Source organism: Loxodonta africana, chromosome X, assembly GCF_030014295.1.
Source record: "Loxodonta africana isolate mLoxAfr1 chromosome X, mLoxAfr1.hap2, whole genome shotgun sequence".
NCBI classification, from domain to species: Eukaryota; Metazoa; Chordata; class Mammalia; order Proboscidea; family Elephantidae; genus Loxodonta; species Loxodonta africana.
Window position 1 is genome coordinate 16,904,697 of NC_087369.1, and position 21,902 is coordinate 16,926,598.

General features: G+C 44.0%; 1 protein-coding gene across 1 annotated transcript in view; it reads right to left on the reverse strand.

Annotated features, from left to right (window-relative positions):
- The window catches only part of PIR (pirin), a 123,337-nt gene that overhangs the window by 53,234 nt on the left and 48,201 nt on the right, over nucleotides 1-21,902 (reverse strand). The window contains exons 4-5 of the mRNA XM_064278024.1: nucleotides 19,465-19,548; nucleotides 16,723-16,929 (exon numbers count right to left, since the gene is read on the reverse strand). Of these exons, the coding sequence (XP_064134094.1) occupies nucleotides 16,723-16,929; nucleotides 19,465-19,548 (291 nt within the window). The remainder of the gene's footprint in view (nucleotides 1-16,722; nucleotides 16,930-19,464; nucleotides 19,549-21,902) is intronic.

The following is a 21,902-nucleotide window of genomic DNA, read 5'->3' on the forward strand; positions in this document are numbered from 1 at the left end:
TCCCATCCTTGCCAGCATTTGGTAGTACCCAACTTTCTCATTTTGTCAAGTGGTAGCGTATTATGTGAATTCACATTTCTCTACATATCGGTGAGAAGACGATCTCTCCATATTCTCATCAGCCATCTGTAGATGTGTGGAGGATTTTCTTAAGAGCTGGTGGCTGGAGCTGCCACCAACACAAGCACCTAACTTTTCAAAACAGGCAGGCATGTTTCACCTCAGGGGTTGGAGACAGTATGGATACACGTTTTGTTCTCCCAGATATCTAAATGCTAAATTCTCTGGCCCGACCAAGTACATCATTTTTTTCTGAAGATAACTGCTCTGGGCTTTGAAGATTTGCTTGTACAATAAAATGTCATGAACTGAGGACTGGTATTGTGATAAATGTGTCTCCTATTTTTTATTACCTTTTTGGACTGTTTTTTAAAGTTTTGGACTATTTTTTAAAGTGAGGCAAATGGGATTTGGGGTTGAATGAATTCAGCTTTGGCACTCCTAATGAAGCCAGATCCAGTCCAGGAGAGGCAACCCAGGAACCAATGCTTACAAAGAAAAAATATACATCCTTATTCTCCTCAAGCAAAGCAGAATTAAAATTGGGTAAGAATGCTCTGGGGCTTGACTTGGAAAGCAATTTTCAATTTTAATTTGTTTTGACTTGATTTGTAAGGCCAAGGGGATTTTCAAGGGGAACTTTACTTTCTTCTTAGAAATTTGATGATGGGAGACGTTTATGGTCAAATTTGTGGTATTTCAGTATTTAGATCATTTTTATGCTGTTATTTGGTCTCTTTACATCCCTCTCAACGTGGTCAGGAATAATTTGACAGGGAATAGACTAAGGAGTGAATTTTCAGCCTAGGCTAGGGATAGGCCTTGGTGTTAATTTAATGAAAATATTCTCTGTACTAATTTCAGACCCTCTGGAGTCCCTGGGTGGTACAAACAATGTAAATGCTCAACTATTAAATGAAACATTGGCAGTTCAAACTCACCCAGAGGCTCCTTGTAAGAAAGACCTGGTAATTTGCTTCTGAAACGTCACAGCCTTGAAAACCCAAGGGAGTGCAGTTCTACTCTGCACACATGGAGTTGCCATGAGTTGGAACTGACTCAACAATGACTGGTCTTTGGTTTTGGCGGGGAGTAAAACTGTTTTTTTTGGTGGCACAAATGGTTAAGCACTCAGCTACTAACCAAAAGGTTGGTAGTTCAAATCCACCCAGAGGCAACTCGCAAGAAAGGCCTGGTGATTTGCTTACAAAAAACTCAGCCACTGAAAACCCTATGGAGCACAACTCTACTCTGACACACATGGGCTCACCATGAGTACAAGTCCATTCCAAAGCAACTGGTTTGGGGGTAAAATTGATCCCAGAGAGCAGAAGTTAGTTTTGATGGGAGAAGGTCCACTCTGATAAACTTTGCGTCTCCTTCTCTGTGGGGCAGCCACTGATAAATGCCAAATCCAATAGAGTAGCAGAAGACTAATAGAATATTAGGCTCCTCATCTAATGTCCCTCTAAGGCAACACTCCTGGATGCCTTCTGCCTTCCTCACTCATCCCTGGAAGGAGGAGATACACAGACATAGTGAAAAAAAAAAAAGACATAGTAGGTGAGGATAATTCAAAGAACTGAGCATGCTCAGTGCAGGCCCTTCTAGGCTTCTCCCCTCGCCCAACCCCTAGCACCTTCGGACATACAGGTTCTCTTCTTCTGCCATGAGGTAACAACACTGCCTCTGAAAGGGAGGCCTATGACTGCCCAGCTCTGCCTGGACATGTTCAACGAAGTGGGGGAATATGAAGAATTAAGAAGCCCAACAGGTCTCAGATGTAATTCATATGCTCTCATCCAGATTTTCCTGGTGATGAAGGTGATATCTGGATTCTCAGCTCCTCAGACTACCTCCCAATTCCTTCTGAATTCTGCAAGGGAAGAAAGGCGTATTTTGTCATCTCCTCAACCTCAACTCCCTATTTTGACGCTACCCGATTCTAGATCCTCTTCAATGCATTGGTCTGCTTTTGTCTAGCTGATGGACTCTGTCAGTCCAAACCTATAAAAACACTGAATGACAGTCACCAGAAACTCACGCTCAAAACCTCTCTTGGACTGATAAGTAACAGATGGCCTCAAATCAGTAACTGATGCTAGGAAAATCCACCAGCCAAGTCCAAGTAGTTATGCAGACACTCAATGTCTCCCATGGCAGATAGAAACATAGGTGGGTACTGACTCATGACAAGCAGAGCTGCAAAAGCCGGGATCCTGAGGCTGCTGACAAAGAAGCTGACCCAGAGGACTCAACTGGTAGAAACTCTAATTGGTGGTGGTGGTGGTGAGGTGCAGTCTGTAAGAAAACACTCTGGTGGAGAAAGAGTGGAAAGACATGAAAATGAATGCTAAAGGAACCAAGATAGAGTAGAAAAAGCATTGGTTTATTTTTCTTCCTCCTCTTCACAGCCCAGCTCTCCCTCTCTCTTGTGCAATGCTTCTTAATCAGAGAATATCAGAATAGAAAAAGCCAGCCTTGTTCTTAGAGCCCAAAGATGAGAAGAAAAATGACCACAGGCAGGTGTTGGAAGAAGGTGGGAAAGAATGGCCTTATTCTGGACTTCAAAATGGCTTCCTTTTTTCCAGTTGTTATTTATTGGACCAGGAAAGAAACATTATGGCCATCACGGTTTCCTCCTATAATGTTAAAAAGGATCATCTAATATAAAAGTAAAAGAAGCTTTTAATGAAGATTTTAAAGTTTCATGAAAAGAAGCAAATTATTGTTCTATTTCTCAGTGAGCTGGCTGAGTTGGCCCTTAGTTGACTCATGTTGCATTCCCAACACGGATGAGTCCGGTAGATAGCAACACGGGACAACGTATCTGTGGAATTTTGCGCTGTTTAAGTTTTGATTACTTGGGTTGGGGGATGGAAGGCAGAGGAGCAGGGAGACCTGTTGCCCCAGGTGAAACATCACTGGCGTAGTCAGAATCTTTCTAAAGACAAAAGAGAATCAAATTGAAAGGTGAGTGAGATAGAGAGAGAAACATGCAAATCACCCGAAAAATTTCACATGGGAAAGATAACTTTTTCAATTTCCATGCTTAAGAAAATGAATGTATGTCCTGGAGGCCTCTAAGAGCACTGAATTATGTCTCGACACTGTCTCACACCTCTGTATGGCAACATCTTTACTCATCATGCCTCCTGCATTGGCTAAACTCTTTCCGTCCTTCTTTGCCAGATAAATTCTCTCCTCTAGGCCTAGGCCAGCTTTTCCTGAACCTCCAGATTGGGCTGAAACTCCTATTCTTCCTTCCCATAAACCCACTATACTTACTACTCTGGGGGCTCCCACATTATACTCAGGCCTGTTCCTTTGTCTGTGTCCTTCCAGGTTCCTGACATTTTCATCTTTGTACCTGCTCAGGGTCTGGCCCACAGCTGGCATTTCGTACATGTTTGTTGAGCTTAAAAGAACAGTAATAGAGTAGATACCTTCCTGGAAATTCCCTCCGATTCCCCATGACCCACACAGGAGTACTTTTAGGAATGGCAGGTCCTCACAGTTACCCCGTCTTATTTTACTAAGCCAAGGCAATAGTATACAGCCCATGGATTTGCAATTGGATGGTGATCTGATGGTCTTGATCTGCAGTTTCAAGACTCTAACATGCTCCTCTTTTAACAGTCACCATGCATCATTTACAGCCCACTGGAGTTGAAATTTTGAAATACTTGGCTATCTTGGAGTACCCTATGTCTGTCCACAGGGGCAGAATTTTTATTACTATTTTTTTAATTTTTATTTATTTTGTGTGTGTATGAAAATACATGGGTAGAATCCTGTTTTCTTTTTTTTTTAATGTAATTTGCTTTGTTGCTGAGAACATACAGTGCAGAACATATACCAATTCAAGTATCTACACATACAAATGCAGTGACATTGATCGTGTTCTTGGCGTTGTGCAACCATTCTCGCCCCTCTTTTCTGAGCTGTCCCTCCCTCATTAACATAAACTCACCGCCCCCCCTCCCCGGTTCTTATCTAATCTTTCGAGTTGCTGTTGTCAATGTGATAGGGGCAGCGTTCTTAATAAAGCTTCAAGTAATCAGAATTACATCTGACACTGAATTTACTCGTCACACTTGGTGTGGTTTTGGTCAAATTAGTCAACAGCTCCATGATTCCAAAGATTTGTCCTTTGGTCAAAATAAAGTACTGTGTTTGCAGCCGTCAACAGCACAGCTTCACATCTGCCAGTGCCAGTTTTTAGGATGTTGACATCCACCTCATTAATATCCACGAGAGCTCATCTTTTAGTACAACATCCAAGAGTCTAAAGATAGCTCTCTGAAGCCACCCTGGAGTTTTAGGCATGGTTAGAAAAAATACATAATGTGTTCCTGCGAAAAGACTTATTAGATCCTAGAAGGACAAGCCTCGACAGCTGCAGAAGTGATTACAATGATCCATCCATCAAGGGTCCACTCACCTTTATTGAAGGTGACACCTTGGTTTTTTAGTGCTTTCATTATGCTGTTAGTCTCCATTGCCCTGCTAATTTATAGCCCTGATGGCTAGGGCCAGGAATATAAGAAGGGAAAAGGATGTAACTTCTGGTTTATACGCATACCTATCCAGTCTTCTGGGAACCCTGGTGGCATAGTGGTTAAGTGCTACAGCTGCTAACCAAAGGGTCAGCAGTTCAAATCCGCCAGGTGCTCCTTGGAAACTCTGTGGGGCAGTTCTACTCTGTCCTATAGGGTCGCTATGAGTCGGAATGGACTCGATGGCACTGGGTTTGGTTTTTTGGTTTGATCCAGTCTTCATTTACTGGCAGAAGAGGGCTTATCGACACCTCTGGCATGTATTTCCTAGGTGATTAGGTCAATGGGGACATCTTGAAGTAATAAGACCATCTGGAGCCCTTTACGCACACCAAGAATGGTATTTCAGGGGTGAATGGGCTGCCCTGGGCAAGAGCAACCTTTTGTACAGCGGGGTGAGCAGATCCTGACCAGTGTTTATTTGAACATTCCTAAGTGCAGATGAAGTGCCAGCTATGACTGCCTACCACAGGACAATTCTGCAACAAGTTCTCTGAAGTTGCCGAGTGTCTTTATTTGGTGTCTTCCTCTTTGCTAAACAAGACGAAAGACCTAATTGTGCCTATTCTCCACACTGGGTCAGAGCCAGGCTCTGCCCTTGTCTGTGGAATGATGCTGATCTTCTGCTCAGAACAGGCTCGATGGTCTGGGTGGGCAGGCCGGTATGCTGGGGGGCCATCCCCCTTAACCTCAAGCCATGCTACTGAAAACCCGGGGAAAGGGGGACACAAGAATAATACCTCCAATCAAGGTCAGCAACAGGCAAAACTCAGGGGTAGTGAACTTTGTCTCAAGTTTCCCTCCATCCCAATATTGTGGATTACTTCCCTTTTTCCTACCACAAACTCACCAGTAATCTGGTTGTCCATGTAGCCCCCCATTACGATCCCCCAAAAGCAATTTCACTTCTACTTATCCAAGCCTTTGATACAAGACATTATAAAGTGTGACCCCTGTCCACTTTTCGTTTTTTCCCTCTCTCCCTCCATAGAAGTAGAATTAATTCTCCCTCAGAGGTAAAAAAAAAAAAAAAAAAAGTTTTTTTTTTTACCTCTGACTGCCATGAAATCGGTTTTGACTCACAGTGACCCCATGTGACAGAGCAGAATGGCCCCATGGGGTTTCCTAGGTTGTAATCTTTACAGGCAATGAATAAGGAAGAACGAAGAAGAAATGACACTTTTCGCAGGCAAACAATCCTGAATATACCATGGACTGCCATAAAAACGAACAAATCTGTCTTGGAAGAAGTACTTCCAGAATGCTTCTTAGAAGCAAGGACTGACAGTGGCTGCAACAATGGGCTCAAGCATAACGATGATTGTGAAGACGGCGCAGGACCAGGCACTCTGACTCAGTGGCACCTAACAACAACAACAATCTTTACAGGAGCAGATCGCCAGGCCTTTCTTCCATGGAGCTGCTAGGTGGGTTTGAACTGCCAACCTTTCGGTTACCAGCTGAGCACTTAACCATTGTGCCACCGGGGCTCCTTGTCTCTTGACTACCACGGCATTTTTACATACTGCTGTTTTAGTGTTTCTTGCATCACATTATAGTTCTGACGTTTGCTGGCTTCTCTCCCCAGGAAGCCAGTAACCTGTTTGAGGACAGAGGTTGTAGCTTATTCATTTACCTCTCCAGGGCACTTTCCAATGGGCACACAGCAGAAGCCTAGTGACTGAATAAAGGTCATAGAGGAATGGGCCATGTAACCGAAATGATAACTGTCAGTCCCCAAAACTCATCAGCTATAAGGGCAGGAGGGCTGCGTGGACCTCAGTGGATTTAGTCACATGCACGCTAGGGAAGCTGGGAAGACTGCAAGGAGGAGAAGGGACGTGGGTTGGACCTTGGTGAATAGTAGCAAAGAGAGGAAGATGGTGAAACCCTCGACTTACCACTGCTACAGCACTTTGCCTTTACAATATTCGTTCCCTAAATGCTCTGCTTCCTTCTCGCCCTGGGATGTAGGTCTCTACCTTAGGCTGATTATTTCCCTTTCTTTCCACCCCCACCCCCAATTAAAATACGTGGATTTCTGATCTCAAAAGGGAACATCAGCCTAAATTCATGTGGATGATTGTGAATTTTTTAGGTGGGACCTTCTTAGCATTTCCCATAACCAGTTGCCATTGAGTCGATTCTGGCTCATGGCGACCCCATGTATGTCAGAGTAGAGCTGTGCTCCAGAGGGTTTTCAATGGCAGGTTTTCCAGAAGTAGATTGCCAGGCCTTTCTTTTGCGGTGCCTCTGGAACCAGCAACCTTTCAGTTAGCAGCTGAGCGCACTAACCATTTGTACCACCCGGGGCGCCAGAATTCCTCATAGCATCTAATTAACTATGGACCAGAGAAGCAAAATCCATGGCAAAAAAAAAAACCAGTGGAGGATGGAATTGGTATTAGAAAGAAGCAGAAAATTACATCCCTAAAATCTGGGGTCCCTAAAATGACCAAATCGTATTAGGTTTCCAAACACTGTCTTATAGACACATGACCATCCATTTAAAAAGTTTTTCCATCTAATATTTAATTTCTCATTTAATATTACAGTATTTTTCTTAACTCTTGGATTTCATATTTGGGTTGATTTTCCTTGGAAAAATCTTGATTCCTAAAACATTAACATATTTACTTGTTGCTTTTTTTCATACAATATACATAAAATTATTTTAAAGTGATAATACGAATGCTAAAAGATATGAACTTTACAATTTTTTTTTGCCATTCATTTCATCTTTAAAATACATCCTACTAAAAATGTACAGTCAGAGAACTATGTTTAAATGAACTTAAAATAAATATTTTCTCTGCGTGGTTAGGCTACACCAGTTTTACACTCTTCATTTGTTTCTATCTCTTTTCATTTGTAAGATTTGCTTTTTTTACTTTTCCAATGTAATCTAATATTTTCAATATGTAAACATTTGCATCTTTCAAAAGAAAAACCAAGAATCAAAAGACCTGCTAAGAGCAGCCTCAAGCTCATCTTTACCCCCGATCCTCGCCCCAAAGCAAACCTTTTAAAACATCCAGTGTTTAAGTCTACGACAGACTCCTCTGATTAGAAATCAAATGAATTAAAGGAGAGAGAACTTCGAAAGGGAGGACGCCTTTCTGAGCAAGGGCTGTTTTCCTCGCTTACTCTCCGGGACAGCTGGAGCTGGTTATCTCAAGCGCCTTTGTCAAAACCCCACTGGCCCACTTGCAATTTCTGCCATTAGGAGAATATTTGTCCTTCTTTTTTGAGCTAAACCCATGAACTTGCTGAAATATTTCAAAGGCAAGAAAAAACAAGCATGCATATGCATTACTTGTTTTCATGACTGAATAAGTTTTAAAATTCTACCTTGAGCAGAGGCATCCCTGGCTGGCACAAACAGTTAAGCACTCAACTACTAGCCCAAAGGTTGGTGATTTGGTGGTTTCAACCTACCCAGCGGTACGGTAGAAGAAAGGTCTGGCCATGTGCTTTGGTAGAGATTACAACTTTGACAACTGTATACAGCAGTTCTACTTTGACACACATGGGGTCACCACGAGTCAGAATCGACTCGATGGCAGCTAACAACTACCACCACCTTGAGCAGCACTGGGCTTGGGAAGGAAAAGAACCATGGGACGTGAGCGGATCCAGCTCTCCCCACATCAAAACAGAAGCAAACTCAAAAGGCAGGCGAAAGGAGCTGAGAACTTGGGGTCAACTGTGAAGTCGGCAAGATCTACTTCAAACATCTCAGATGTCATTAAAGAATTCAAATTTCCCCTAAAAATAGAGAACTGGATAGAATGCAAAAATGTTCCAATTCTCCTAGCCAGTATTCTCACAGCCCAAACCCACTACCTTCAGACATGCTATGGAAGTATTTCCCTGAGGGTCACATGAACTATCTTTTATCAACTGAGGTAGAAAGGATATTGATCACACTGTATTTTGGCAATAAAATGTCTTTCAAAGGACATTCTATTCTTAAATAAAGTTTCCTGGATAAAAATAAAAGCTGGGAAATGTGGTAGGCAGCTGTGTTTCTCTAGTCCTGGAAGAGGCAAAGCGTAGTTGTGCACCAGTGGCCTGCCAGGTGGCCTGGAGTTGCCATCTGCTCTCCCAATTGGAGGTGAGAATGGTAGGCTTGATTATAAATCAATGTTGCTAAGTGGACCGGTTGCTTTTGGGCTGGGAGAGAACTACCTAACGGTCATTGGGTCTCCCTGTGTTTGTGGGTGCTAAACTAGGGCAAGGGGCCCTGGTGGTGCTGTGGTTAAGAGCTACAGCTGCTAACCAAAAGGTCGGCAGTTCGAATCCACCAGCTGCTCCCTTGGAAACCCTATGGGGCAGTTCTACTCTGTCCTATAGGGTCGCTATGGGTCAAAAACGACTCAACGGCAAAGGGTTTTTTTTTTTTTTAAACGAGGGTGAGGGATAGGAAACGTCTAGAAGGAACCCCTTGAAAACTGGTAAGTATATGTGCTACTCTGGAGATTAAGCCAAGCCCTGAAAACCCACACGGATGAAGCTCAAAAACTAAAGCTCCAAAAGACAACTGCCTGTGGACCCCCAAGGGGAATCACAAGCCTTGAAACGGCTGCATCATTGTTGCTGTTTAAATTGAAGAAACCTGGAGGAGACAATTTGGATCTTGCAAAACAGCCCAGTATTCATATTTTTACAAACTGAGCTGGTTTTCATGCCCCTACTTCTTAATTCCTTAAATCAACTATTGTTTTTTTAAAAATATAATTGAGCTACTCTGTTCTCTTAACCTTTTTATTTAGCAAACTCGTTTTGAGTTTATTCCAATCATTCGTAATCTCTGCATTATCACTCTTTTTACTACTTTGTCTTAGTTTCTCTTATTCTAGCATTCACTTACATTTTAATTATTTCACTCATATATCCAGCAAATATTTACTGAGCGTCTTTTATGTATTGGGGACTGTTTCAGGTGCTGGAGGCAGAGTGGTAAGCAAGACCTGTGCCAGTTGCACGAGACGTTTTGGCAAACTCCTTTGGAAACTGAATTTTTAAAAATATGGTCATCATCCAATACCTAAATATAGTCTGCCCATCAGAAGGGAGATTCCTTCTGTTATGTCTGTAAATCACATGAACACTGAACAAGGCTTTTGCAGAGAAGTAAAAATAGCAACCACTTATAGAGGGTTCAGGTCCCTGGGTGGCAGAAACGATTTTCACTCCACTAATCCCCCCAGGGCACCGAGGAAGAAAGGCCTGGCAATATGCTTCCATAAAGATTGTTGTTGTTTGTTGTTGAGTCAATATCGACTCATAGTAACCCCATGTGACAGAGTGGAACTGCCCCACAGGGCTTTCTAGGCTCTAATTTTTATAGAAGTAGATCGCCAGGTCTTTCTCCAACGGAGCTGCTGGTTGGGTTTGAAATGCCAGCCTTTAGGTTAGCAGCTGAGTGCTTAATTGTTGTGCCACCAGGACTCCTTCCACAAAGATTATAGCCTAGGAAACCCTACAGAGCAGTTCTACTCTGTGACATGGGGTAGCCATGAGTCAGAATCGACTCCACGGCAGTGAGTTTGCTTTTGGTTTTCTGTAGAGGACTCACTCTGCACCAGGCGTTGTTCTAGCTACTTTGCACCTATTAACTAATTTTGCCCTCCCAGTGATCCTCTGAGCTGGGTCATTATTGTTACCGCCATTTTACAGATAAAAAAGGTGAGGCCCAGTGAGGATAACTGACTTCTCCAAAGTTAGTCGGTAGTGGAGGTGGAGTGAGCAGTCTGGCTCCAGATGGCTTCTCTGACTTTGTAGGGGCCAAGGCCTCCTCAAGGGTCGCTTCTGAAGTAACGGAACTGAAAGCAGCAGGGGGCAAGCAGAGGGGTTTGTTGGAAAAAGAATCGTGTTCCATGGGGAGCTGGCAAGAACTATTGTTGATCAGCTGCCTGATGAGGATGGAATGGGGTTTGGAGGAGTTCAGACTCTCATTAAATAAACATGTGATTGTGACCTCCCAGAAGTGACAGAAACTATCCAGAGTATCCCAGTTTTATCTTTTCTCCCTTCAGTCTTCACTATAGACGCTTCCCTGGCAGAATCGTGCACTAAGTTGGCCGTAGCTTTCCAAGGACTGGATAAGTGCTCAGACATGTATGACCTGAGAAACAGGGGCACTGGCTGCTACCTTTGGAAAGCTCAAAAAGACAATTCTGTTGCTTGAAAAGGCTTTTAGCATCTTGCATATAATCTGCGCACCCTTTTTGTTGATGTAGGAAATGAAGTCCAAAACCCAAACCAAACCCACTGCCATCGAGTTAATTTCCACTCATAGTGACCCTATAGTACAGGGTAGAACTGCCCCATAGAGTTTCCAAGGAGCGCCTGGTGGATTCGAACTGCTGACCTTTTGGTTAGCAGCCGTAGCTCTTAACCACTACGCCACCAGGGTTTCCAAACGAAGTCCAGAATGGCTAAATCAGTTTGCCAAATGCCATGGACATGGGCCATTTATCATCTTCAATTGGACTCTAATCAGACTATTCCTCAAGAGGGGTAAACTCCCTTGTCTTGGATCCCATGGCCATTCTGTGTATTACAAAGTCGGGTCCTCTGACCAGCAGCACCGGCATCCCCTGGGAGCCTGTTAGTAATGCAGACTCTCAGCTCCCCCCCCAAACCAAAACCATTTCCATCGAATCAATTCCAACTCATAGTGACCCTGGAGGACAGAGGAGAACTGCTCCATAGGGTTTCTTGGGCTGAAAACTTTATGGGAGCAGACTGCCACATCTTTCTCCCTTGGAGCAGCTGTTGGGTTCGAGCCGCCAACCTTTCGGTTAGCAGCTGAGTGCTTAACCACTGCGCCACCAGGAGTCCTGAATCAGAATCAGTATTTTAACAAGATCTACAGGTGATATGCATGAATAGTAAAGTTGGAGAAGCACTGGAACAGTCATGAACTCCACTTTCTAGGTATTTCAGTTGCAGGGAAGGGAGTTGTTGACTGTATGCTGTTTATACATCCGTCTCTTGAAAGGTATATTCTCAGCCTCACTTTGTGATTTCATTTAAAATTGTCTTCCTGATACAGAACAATCTTCCATTTGTCTTTATGGTAAGATGGAGACTCTAGGATCCAGTCATTCCTTGGCGAGCAGGACATTAAGGATCCAACCAACGAAACCAAACCCACTGCCGTTGAGTCAATTCCAACTCATATTGACCCTACAGGACAGAGTAGAACTGCCCCAAAGGGTTTTCCAAGAGCGGCTGGTGGATTCGAACTGCAGACATTTTGGTTAGTAGCCATAGCTCTTAACCACTGTGCCACCAGGGCCCCAGTAAGACTCCAGACATACAAAACTATGGCTCCTACGAGACCCAGAAAGAAATGGCCAAGAGTCTCCTGTCGTTACAGTGCTCACATCCTGACTAACACTGGTGCCCTTTCCTCGGAGGAGATTAATTTTTTTCCCCGAAGAGCAATTCCCTTTGCATAAATGGCAGTCATAAATCTCAGCTCAGCTCCTGCCTGAGTCAACGCAAATTCATCAAAATAACCACATCACAGCTAACGCTCACATGGAGCTTACGATGTCTCAGGAGCTTCAGGTGCAAAAATGCACTTAACCCTCACAACTCAGTTTTAACTCAGGCACAGAGAGGTGGCTTTCCAAAGGCCACGGAACTAGTGGATGGTGGGGATTCTAGCCTAGGAGTCTGTCTCCAGAACCCATGCCGATAAACACTGCACTGCACTACTTCTCAAAATCAACATTAATACTGTCCAGGGTTCCAAGATGAGGTCCCTGGTTGGTGCAAAAGGTTTGCACTCAGCTACTAACCAAAAGGTTGGTGTCTCAAACCTACCCAATAGTGCTGCAGAAGAAAGGCCTGGCAGTCTGCTTCCATAAAGATTAAAACCAAACCTGTCGGTTCTGACTCATGGTGACCCCATGTGTTACAGAGCAGAACTGCTCCATAGGGTTTTCTTGGCTGTGATCTGCATCAACTCCACAGCAACTGGTTACTAGTTAGGGTTCCAAGAGCCCATTATTAAAATGCTCTCATAATAAATACTGATCATTGACTTCCAAAACCCATTGTGTCCAGTCGATTCCAATTCATAGTGACCCTACAGGACAGAGTAGCACTGCCTCACAGGGTTGTCCAGGCTGTAATCTTTACAGAAGTAGGCTGCTGCATCTTTCTCCCTCGGAGTGGCTGATGGTTTCAAATCGTCGACTTTTAGATTAGCAGCCCAGAGCTTAACCACTGCACCACCAAGGCCTCCTTGATCATTTACTTAGGAAAGTGTATTTCACTTCAGAGACTGCACATGACAAAAGGAAAATAAAATAGAGGAGAGGCAGCTACCCAGACAGCAATTTTCAAAGTAGAGCATTACCCTCTGGTCTCTAATCCTTGGTTCTGATTGTAAGACGACATGGTCTGCAGCTTGGAAATTCATGAAATTGTCCTTCTGCCTGTAACTGGAACTGGCTTGGCATCAAAATTGTATTTTGTTTTCTACAAATGAGAAGCAGTTGCTAACTCTTAGGGTTCGTGATATTGCTGGCTTTGCCTATCTGTTAAAACTCTGTTGCCATCAAGTCGTTTGTGACTCATAGCGACCCTATAGGACAGAGCAGAACTGCCCCACGGGGTTTCCAAGGAGTGCATGGTGGACTGGAACTGCTGACCTTTTGGTTACTAGCCAAGTTCTTAACCACTGTGCCACCAGGGCTTCCCTATTTATCAGATTAGTGGTCAAATTTCTTTTTTAGCTGAAGACAGCTCAACCCTTTTTCTAAATGAAATCTTATGGATAATTCCAATGTACACCACCAGGCAAGGTCTTGTGTTTTGGGTGAGGTGAAGAGGAGGAACCTCTTGGTCTCTACCATCCACCTTGGTATACCTTGAAGGCACGTTCCTAAAGCCTCAGAGTCCTGGAAACATGGAATGAAAAACACCCCATGGGTCTTAAATGCCTATGAGCAGCCATCTAGGATACTCTACTGGTTTCACCCCATCTGGAGCAAGGAAGAATGATGAAAACTAAAGATATAAGAGAAAGATTAGGCCAAAGGACAAATGGCCCACATCTACCACGGCCTCCACCAGACTGAGCCCAGTACAGCTAGATGGTGCCTGGCTACCACCAGTGACTGCTCTGACAGGGATCACAATAGAGGGTCCCGGACAGAGCTGGAGAAAAATGTAGAACAAAATTCTAACTCAAAAAGAAAGACCAGACTTGCTGGCCTGACAGAGACTGGAGAAACCCCAAGAGTATGTCCCCCAGACACGCTTTTAGCTCAGTAATGAAGTCACTCCTGAGGTTCAGCCTTCAGCCAAAGATTGGACAGGCCCATAAAACGAAGTCAGACTAGATGGGCACACCAGCCCAGGGGCAGGGACTAGATGGCAGGAGGGGACAGGAAAGCTGGTAATAGGGAACCCAAGGTTGAGAAAGTAGAGTATTGACGTGTCGTGAGGTTGTTAACCAATGTCATAAAACAATGTGTATTATTTAATGAGAAACTAGTTTGTTCTGTAAACCTTCATCTAAGTATAATAAAAAAAAAGAAAGAAAAACACTAAATGAAACTGTATGCTGCTCCTCATCTATGTCAGTTCAGTTCTCCTTAGACCTCCCTCCCGGATACCACAGGTGGGTGATGAGGTCCTTGAGTCTTATAACAGGAAGCCCTCAAAGGATCTTAACTCTCCTCTACGGAGCTGAAAGGAAACTCTCAACATACAGCTGAAAAGGGCACACCCAGTGCTTGGCAAAAAGGGAATGGATTGCAGCAACACAACGCAGGGTCACGTCTCCAACAGTGCAATGTAAGCAGAAGTCTGTCAGTGGTGAACACAGCAATTGGATATGCCTAATACAGGTGGAACTTGGATTATTTTTTCTTCAATTACTTCTCTTTGCACTGGAAACACAAGGCAAGATAGACATACACCTAGCCAGTTTGAAGGAGCCCTGGTGGTGCAGTGGTTAAGCCCTCGGCAGCTAACCGATAGGTCGGTGGTTCGAACCCACAAGCTACTCTGCAGGAGAAAGATGTGGCAGTCTGCTTCCATAAAGATTACAGCCTTAGAAACCCTATGGGGCAGTTCTACTCTGTCCTATAGGGTGGCTATGCATCAGAATCGTCTCAATGGCAATGGGTTTGGTTTTTGATTTTTATAGCCATGGTTCAGGTAAAGAATTATGTTAAAATGCAGAAAATATAAAAACCAGTCAGTCCCAACCAATAATCATGACCAATCTGGTAACCATAAAACGCATCCTATTGAGTAGTTGGCTAGTAAACAAACAAAAACACCCACTGCTGTTGAGTAGATTCTGACTCATGGCAGCCCCAAGTGTTACAGAATAGAACTGTTCCATAGGGTTTTCTTGCCTGTACTCTTTACAGAAGCAGGTCACCAGGCCTTTCTTCCATGCTACCACTGGGTGGGTTCAAAACGCCAGCTTTACGTTAGTAGTCGAGTGCAAACCATTTGCACCACCTAGAGACCCATTAAGGAGCCCTGGTGGCACAATGGTTAAGCATTCGGCTGGTAACCGAAAGGTGGGAGATTAGAACCCATCAGCGGCTCCTCAAAAGAAAAGACCTGGCGATCTGTTCCCATAAAGATTAAAAAAAGATTACAGCCTAGAAAATCCTATGGGGCTGTTCTACTCTGTCACACAGGGCTGCTACGAGCTGGAATCGACTCAACAGCACACAACAACAGGGACCCAGTGGCTAGTAGCCACTGCCAAGCCATTATCCCTGTGCGTGCCTATAAAAAATTAAAACTGACATAAATTAGTATTGAAAATACTTTTAAGTGCTGGGTTGTCCACAGGGAGAATGGCAAAGTAGCTCCCAACACCGTGACTCTCTGAACACCAGCTTGCATGTATAGCATACAATGTCTGAGTCCCTCCCAGAACTCCTCAGATCCCTTCTAAGCATTTCTACGCCCCCCGACCCCAAACGAGGAGCCCTAGTGGCACAGTGGTTAAGTGTTGGGCTGCTAACCGAAAGGCCAGCAGTTCGAGCCCACCAGCCACTCCATGGGAAGAAGATGTGGCAGTCTGCTTCCACAAAGATTATAGCCTTGGGAACCCTATGGGGCAGCTTTACTCTGTCCTTACTTTTCTTACTGTACCCCTTTCCTACCACAAATCTGTCCGTGATATTTAGCCTGATGTCATTGTTGTTAGCTGCCATCAAGGTGACCCTGACTCCTGGCAGCCCACGCACAATGGAACGAAGCACTGCCCATTCCTGCACCATCCCTGAGATCAGCTGCAGACTGGACCACCGTGATCCATACGGTTTTCACTGACTGATTTTCAGAAGCAGATCACCAGGCCTTTCTTCCTGGTCTGTTTTAGTCTGGAAGTTCTGCTGAAACCTGTTCAGCATCATAACAACAGGCAAGCCTCCACTGACAGATGGGTGGTGGCTGGGTATAAGGTGCAGGGCCAGGAATTAAACTCCCACATAGAAGACTTCTACCACTCAACCACCACTGCCCCAATCTTTAGCCTAAATTCATCTTAATTTCTCAAAAAGGTAGGACTCTAAACCTAAATAATATAAAGTCTTAATTGAGAAGAATGTCCAGGGAATAGTGTGTATTGCATTAAGTAAATGCTCAAGTTAATTAAAATAGAAAAAAACTTTCTAAATATAGTAGTCTGATTTAGGTTTGGGTTTCCTTCCTTAATTAGTTGGGTATAATTAATTTAAATAAATCCGGGGAGTGGAGCTGGTTTTGTTATTGTTTTTTTGTTTGTTTCTTAAGCGTGGTGATCTTGCAATTCCAATGAGCTATAATTCGAGAGCATAAAAAACACTATAAGTGAGAAAAGGATTGGGCTAAATCTGAAGGCATCTGGAGATATACCTTGGAAATTGCGTTCTGACCAAATTCTTTATATGAGCTTGTTCTCTTGTAATTTTCCTAACTGTCTGGGTTAGCATGCAGCCAAAGCTTCTGGATTCCCATAGGACGCGAACCGTGATAAGCCCAGGAAGAGTTGACAACCTGGGTGGGGCCAGCCTTACGTCAGCGCGCACCTCAGATTTCCCAAACGCTCAACGGCACGACTTACCTTCACTCCCAGGGCTTCTCCCGAAATGACAGCAACTGTCACACCGTTCTTACTGGGTTTAGGAATGTCTTCACTTTTCAGTTCCTGGTACTGTGGCTCCACCATCTTCTCCGAGCTCCTCAAATTCACCCACAGCTGTAGGCCATGGGCTGGCTCCTCCGAGCACGGCATCTCAGCGTGCAGGATGCCTCGGCCTGCAGTCATCCACTGCCAACACCAGACCAACAGGAAGAAAAATGTCAGGCAGCACCAAATAAGCCTGCAGTCGCAGCAGTTCCTGCCCTGAGCCAAGTGGGCCACCTTCAGGTGCTGCTGCCAGAGGCCCTGGGCATCTTGAGGAATACCAGACAACAATACGGACGGCGGACGACTTTGCAGGAGGCCCTTTCCAGTTTTCCCAACACTTCCCAAGCTTCCTAGTGTGTGTAAAACCAAAGCATCTGAACTGAAATCACCACAAGTGTATGAATGCCCTCTTGGGGGTCCCTGAGCCTTACACTCTGACGGGGAGCTGCAGGCAGACAGTATACTGGGGAGTGCTCTTGGGATATACATCTGTAAGAGGTAAAAAAGGCAAGATTGGGCACAGGGAGAAGCCAGCTGCAATGCAGTTACAACGGAGGCTTCAGCCAGTACAACGGGGGCGCTCTGGAGCTGGGGCAAACCTTCAGGAAAAAAAAAACCCAAATCCGTCGCTGTTGAGTAGATTCCAACTCATGGCTCCCCCATGTGTGTCAGAGCAAACTGCTCCATAGGGTTTTCTTGGCTGTAATCTTTATGGAAGCAGATCGCCAGGCCCTTCTTCTGCAGTGCTGTTGGGTGGGTTCAAACTGCCAACCTTCAGGTTAGTAGAGTGTAAACCGTTTGTGCCATGAGGAACCTTAGGAATTGCCCCAACTTGAGGCAAGGTGACCAAGCTTTTATATCCCCACATCAGCAAATCACTGACTGTGTAACACCCCTAGCAGGGATGGAACCTCGGGAGAGGCAGTTTCCTGCTGCAGGCAGGAAAGAGGCAGGGCCCAGGGAGGGATGCAGCCGTGAGTCTTCAGCAGCCAATATTCCAGCAGAGGGGCATGTGTGCATGGGCCTAACGATACACATGGAGCCCCACAGCATCCACTGCTCCATGGACGGCTGACTTAAGTCTCTGCTTGCACACGTCTGGTGACGGAGCCCTCACTACTTGGAGAGACAGTTACTGCCTTCACTGCTGTGCAGATGCTTCAAGCATTCATTTATAAAGTAGGTCTCTACAACCTCCCATGTGACATTTCCTCTGTCTGAAGATAGCTATCGGTGCTCCTGAAAGACTTGTCTTCCCATTTTAAACATTTCCATCCTCCCTGAATGGTTCATTCAACCATGCTCTCAATCTACCGCCCATGACCTTGGTTCTATTTTAGAAGTAGCCTAGTTTGGCCATAGGAGCCCTGGTGGCACAGTGGTTAAGTGCTTGGCTGCTAGCCGAAAGGTCAGCTGATCAAACCCACCAGCAGCTCCGTGGCAGAAAGATGGGGCGGTCTGCTTCCATAAAGATTCCAGCCTTGGAAACCATATGTTGCAGTTCTACTCTGTCCTATAGGGTCACTAAGAGTTGGAATTGACTTAATGGCACACAACAACAGTTTGGCCATGCTTTTCTTGAAATAGCCCACTCACTGGATTTAGAGGGAGAGAAGAGAACTCTCTTTCCAGCCACACCATTGACTAGTTCTGAGGTCATGGGCACCTTGTTTCACATGTTTAATCTCCATTCCCTCATTTTAAAAAGGAGGTAAAGATCATACTTATTTCAAAGAGATCATGCATATGAAAATGCTAGATAAGCTGAAAGGCTTTATGCAATCCCTAGTTGAATGTAATCCTTATTTTATTACAGTGGTAAAAGTGTAGACCAGCAGCTGACGTGGACGGTGGCAGAGACGGTCTGATGGGGTAGAAGGCAGAAGAACCACACTTTCTTATCAAGACACCACCAGTCATTATATCTACCTTCTTAGCCAGTCCCTAGCTTGTATTCTGCTTCTCTGAGAGGTTACTGTTTAGATTTGACCATGACTCTTTGTCCTTTTGGCTTTTCTGTCTTTAATTTCAGATTCATGGAAATATCACAATTTAAACATTTGCATTTATCCTTCCACAAACTATATGATTCCAGAAAGTACCTGTTGTAGAGTTCAAACTTAGAAACCCGGTGATGACCACCCATTTCCCAGGGATTGTAATTGTAACACATCTCAGACAAGACTAAGATGGTGGGGCTTGGGTTACTGTTGTTTTCAGTGATAACGCCTAACCCTGCAAAATGAGTTGGCAGTTAAATTGTCTCCAATGCAGCAGACTGGAAAGTTGAGGGGTGAACATGATGCACTGAATTTGAGCAGCTTCATGTAACAGTTTGGAAGGAGGGGTACCGAGAACCAACGCTGATTGCAGGGAGTGGAGGAGAAAATGGAAGGTAAGTGGAGACAGTCACTCTTAACCACTCTTTTGAGAAATGTAAAAGAAAGACTGGGTGGGAGCTCAAAGAGGGTTGAGGAATCAAGGAAAGCAAGCGAGAGGAAGACAAGAGACGTGTGCATATGTGTGTGTGTGTGTGTGTGTTTCCAAGTCGAGTGGAAGGCACCATAGGAAGGAGAGGAGGAATACAGAATAGAGAGAGGGAGGAAAGGACCACAGTGCAGACAGTGGGTGGTTTCAAGACTTACACCGACAGCAATCCCTCCTCCTTGACTATACCTGCAGGTCTCCAGGGTTCATTATACCAGCGTGTCCACAGAAGTCTTCATGGGCCATGCTCCCTCCTTCTAGGAGGTAAGAGACCTTTATAAAAGAAACAGAAGAAAACAATAGGTGTTGGGTAGCTGTGCGGAGTTGGTCACTTTTTCCACAGAAATGTTCAGGAAAGTGTCAGGAGCAACTCAAACAGTTGCAGAAGCCGAGGGACTGAATCTCAGTGAAAAGGCTGCCCTAGCTCAGACAACGTCTTCGAGAGAATTTTAGTAGGCACCCCTTCCTCTGGGCAGGTGCAGCGTGCCAGGGCTCTGAGCTGGATGGGAGGAGCTTCCAGTTGTCCCCTCAGCCCAGTAGGAAGTAGCACTGTCATAGTGGACCTGGAGCTCCACGTGTGAGCGAAGCAAGCAGCAGGGGCCAGTGAGCATGGCCTTATTCACACGGGTGTGCAGGATGACAGAGCTCAGGTTCTCATACCTTCACCTAGGAACTGATTTGGGAGATCTAAAGGAAACATATTCCTGACACCAGGTACACAAACTCTCTAGGTGCTCAATAAATGTTGGTGAGTTTTGTCAAAGGAATTCTTATAAATTCAAGTCAACTTTTACAAGGGTGTGTCCATAAGAGAGCCTTAACTCAAGAAGTGGAAACAAACGTTGTGTATCTAGATCTGGGCTGTCCAACAGAGTAGCCACTAGCCATGTGTGGCTGTTTGAACTTAAATTTATTAAAATTAAATAAAAGTGAAATTTTACTTTCTCGGTCACACTAGCCGCCATTCTGAGTGCTCAGTAGCCATGAGTGGCTGCTGGCTACCATACTGGACAACACAGCTATAGAACAATTCCATCTTCCTGCAAAGTTCTATGCGACAGTTCTCATCTAGATAAAGAGACTTTGAAAATCAGTAGTCAGCTATGGTAAGGATTTCGTGTAAGAGGAAAAACCTTCCCAGGGCCCTTAAAATCACAGTACCTCTTGGTAAAACATGATGCTACACCAACTCTAAAAAGCAGAAGAAAATTGATTCCCACTTAGTTCATTACTTCACTAAAAGGAAAAACTGAGGGACTCTAAAATTTTCATTTTGAAAGCTACTGGGATTATCCTAGCAAGCAGGGATTACAAAGACATTCCAATACTTTAAAAAAAAAAAAACACCTTTCAATTACCTCAGGGACACGGTAACCCTGTTATGTTATTTGAAATATAAAATTCAGTACTTAAAGCTTGAAATGTTATGTGTGTGTTGCAGTGGGGGGCTCTCTTTGTATACCTTCATTTAGCTTCAACAATCCATTTTGCTCATTTTGTTCACATTTATGGGACTGATCTGCAATTCTGACGAGAAATATCAATCAGCCCAAGCAGTTCTGAAAGGTGTGTGCAAAATGATGTTTCTCTGTAAACCACATGTGGCTCTATGGCCAGCCTGAAGGGCCACAACTGATAACATTTACAGTACGGGATGAATCTGTCATACTCCAGCTATCCCAATGTTTTCTTTAAAGCTGAATGTCTTCATCCTTTTTAATCTCAGAAATTTCACTTCAAAATTCTATTTAACCCTCGTTAAGTGACTGAACCAGAAAATGCAGTCTGCAATTAAAATTAAAATCCCGACACCACTTGTAATTATGTAAGTTAGACCTGATTTTCACTCCAAGACTAATTCAACCAAATATCACAATTTAAATCAGTGTTTTAAAAGAACGCGTAATGTGCTTTCCCAACAAATCACAACTCCCTAAAACCACAAGGAAGAGTGAAATATTATTCTGTTTAAACAAGGAAGAAAACCAACCAAAAAGATACACCTGAGAGGTAACAGAAGAGAAAATATTTAGGAGGTTTTGAGCCTACACATCAAATATAGCTATTTGACACATACATGATTGCTATTTCCGCCTCCATTCAAGAAAACACCATCTACGTCCAGGACAGCCAGTTTCTCTAGTATAGGCTTTTGTTCAAAGTATAAAAAATAGACTTATCTTTTTAAATACAAAAACTCAAGTTTTATAAAATTTTAAGTGGCAGTCCTTTTTTTAAAATTATTTTTCCTATAGAATGTGTATTTGGGAAATTATCACACGATCATCAATTCATAGATATAAAACCTATGACAGAATAATTTTTTTTTATTTTATTTTTGGTGAAAATATATACAACAAAACCTGCTCCCATTCCATAATTTCTAGACATAATGATCAGTGACACTGGCCATTCTTCACTTAATCTCCCTGCCCCTCCCCCCAGTGTTCTCATCTGTGTTTTACAGTGGCTGTTGACCCTTTGATCTTATAATTTTTCTTTTAAAGTAAAGCAATATTCAAGGGTGATAATCTTCACTCTTTGGGCTAACCTGTTACTTAATTTAAAGGTGATGTTGGGATAATTTCAACTCAGGGTCATAGTCCTGGTGACTCCTCTAGCCTCAA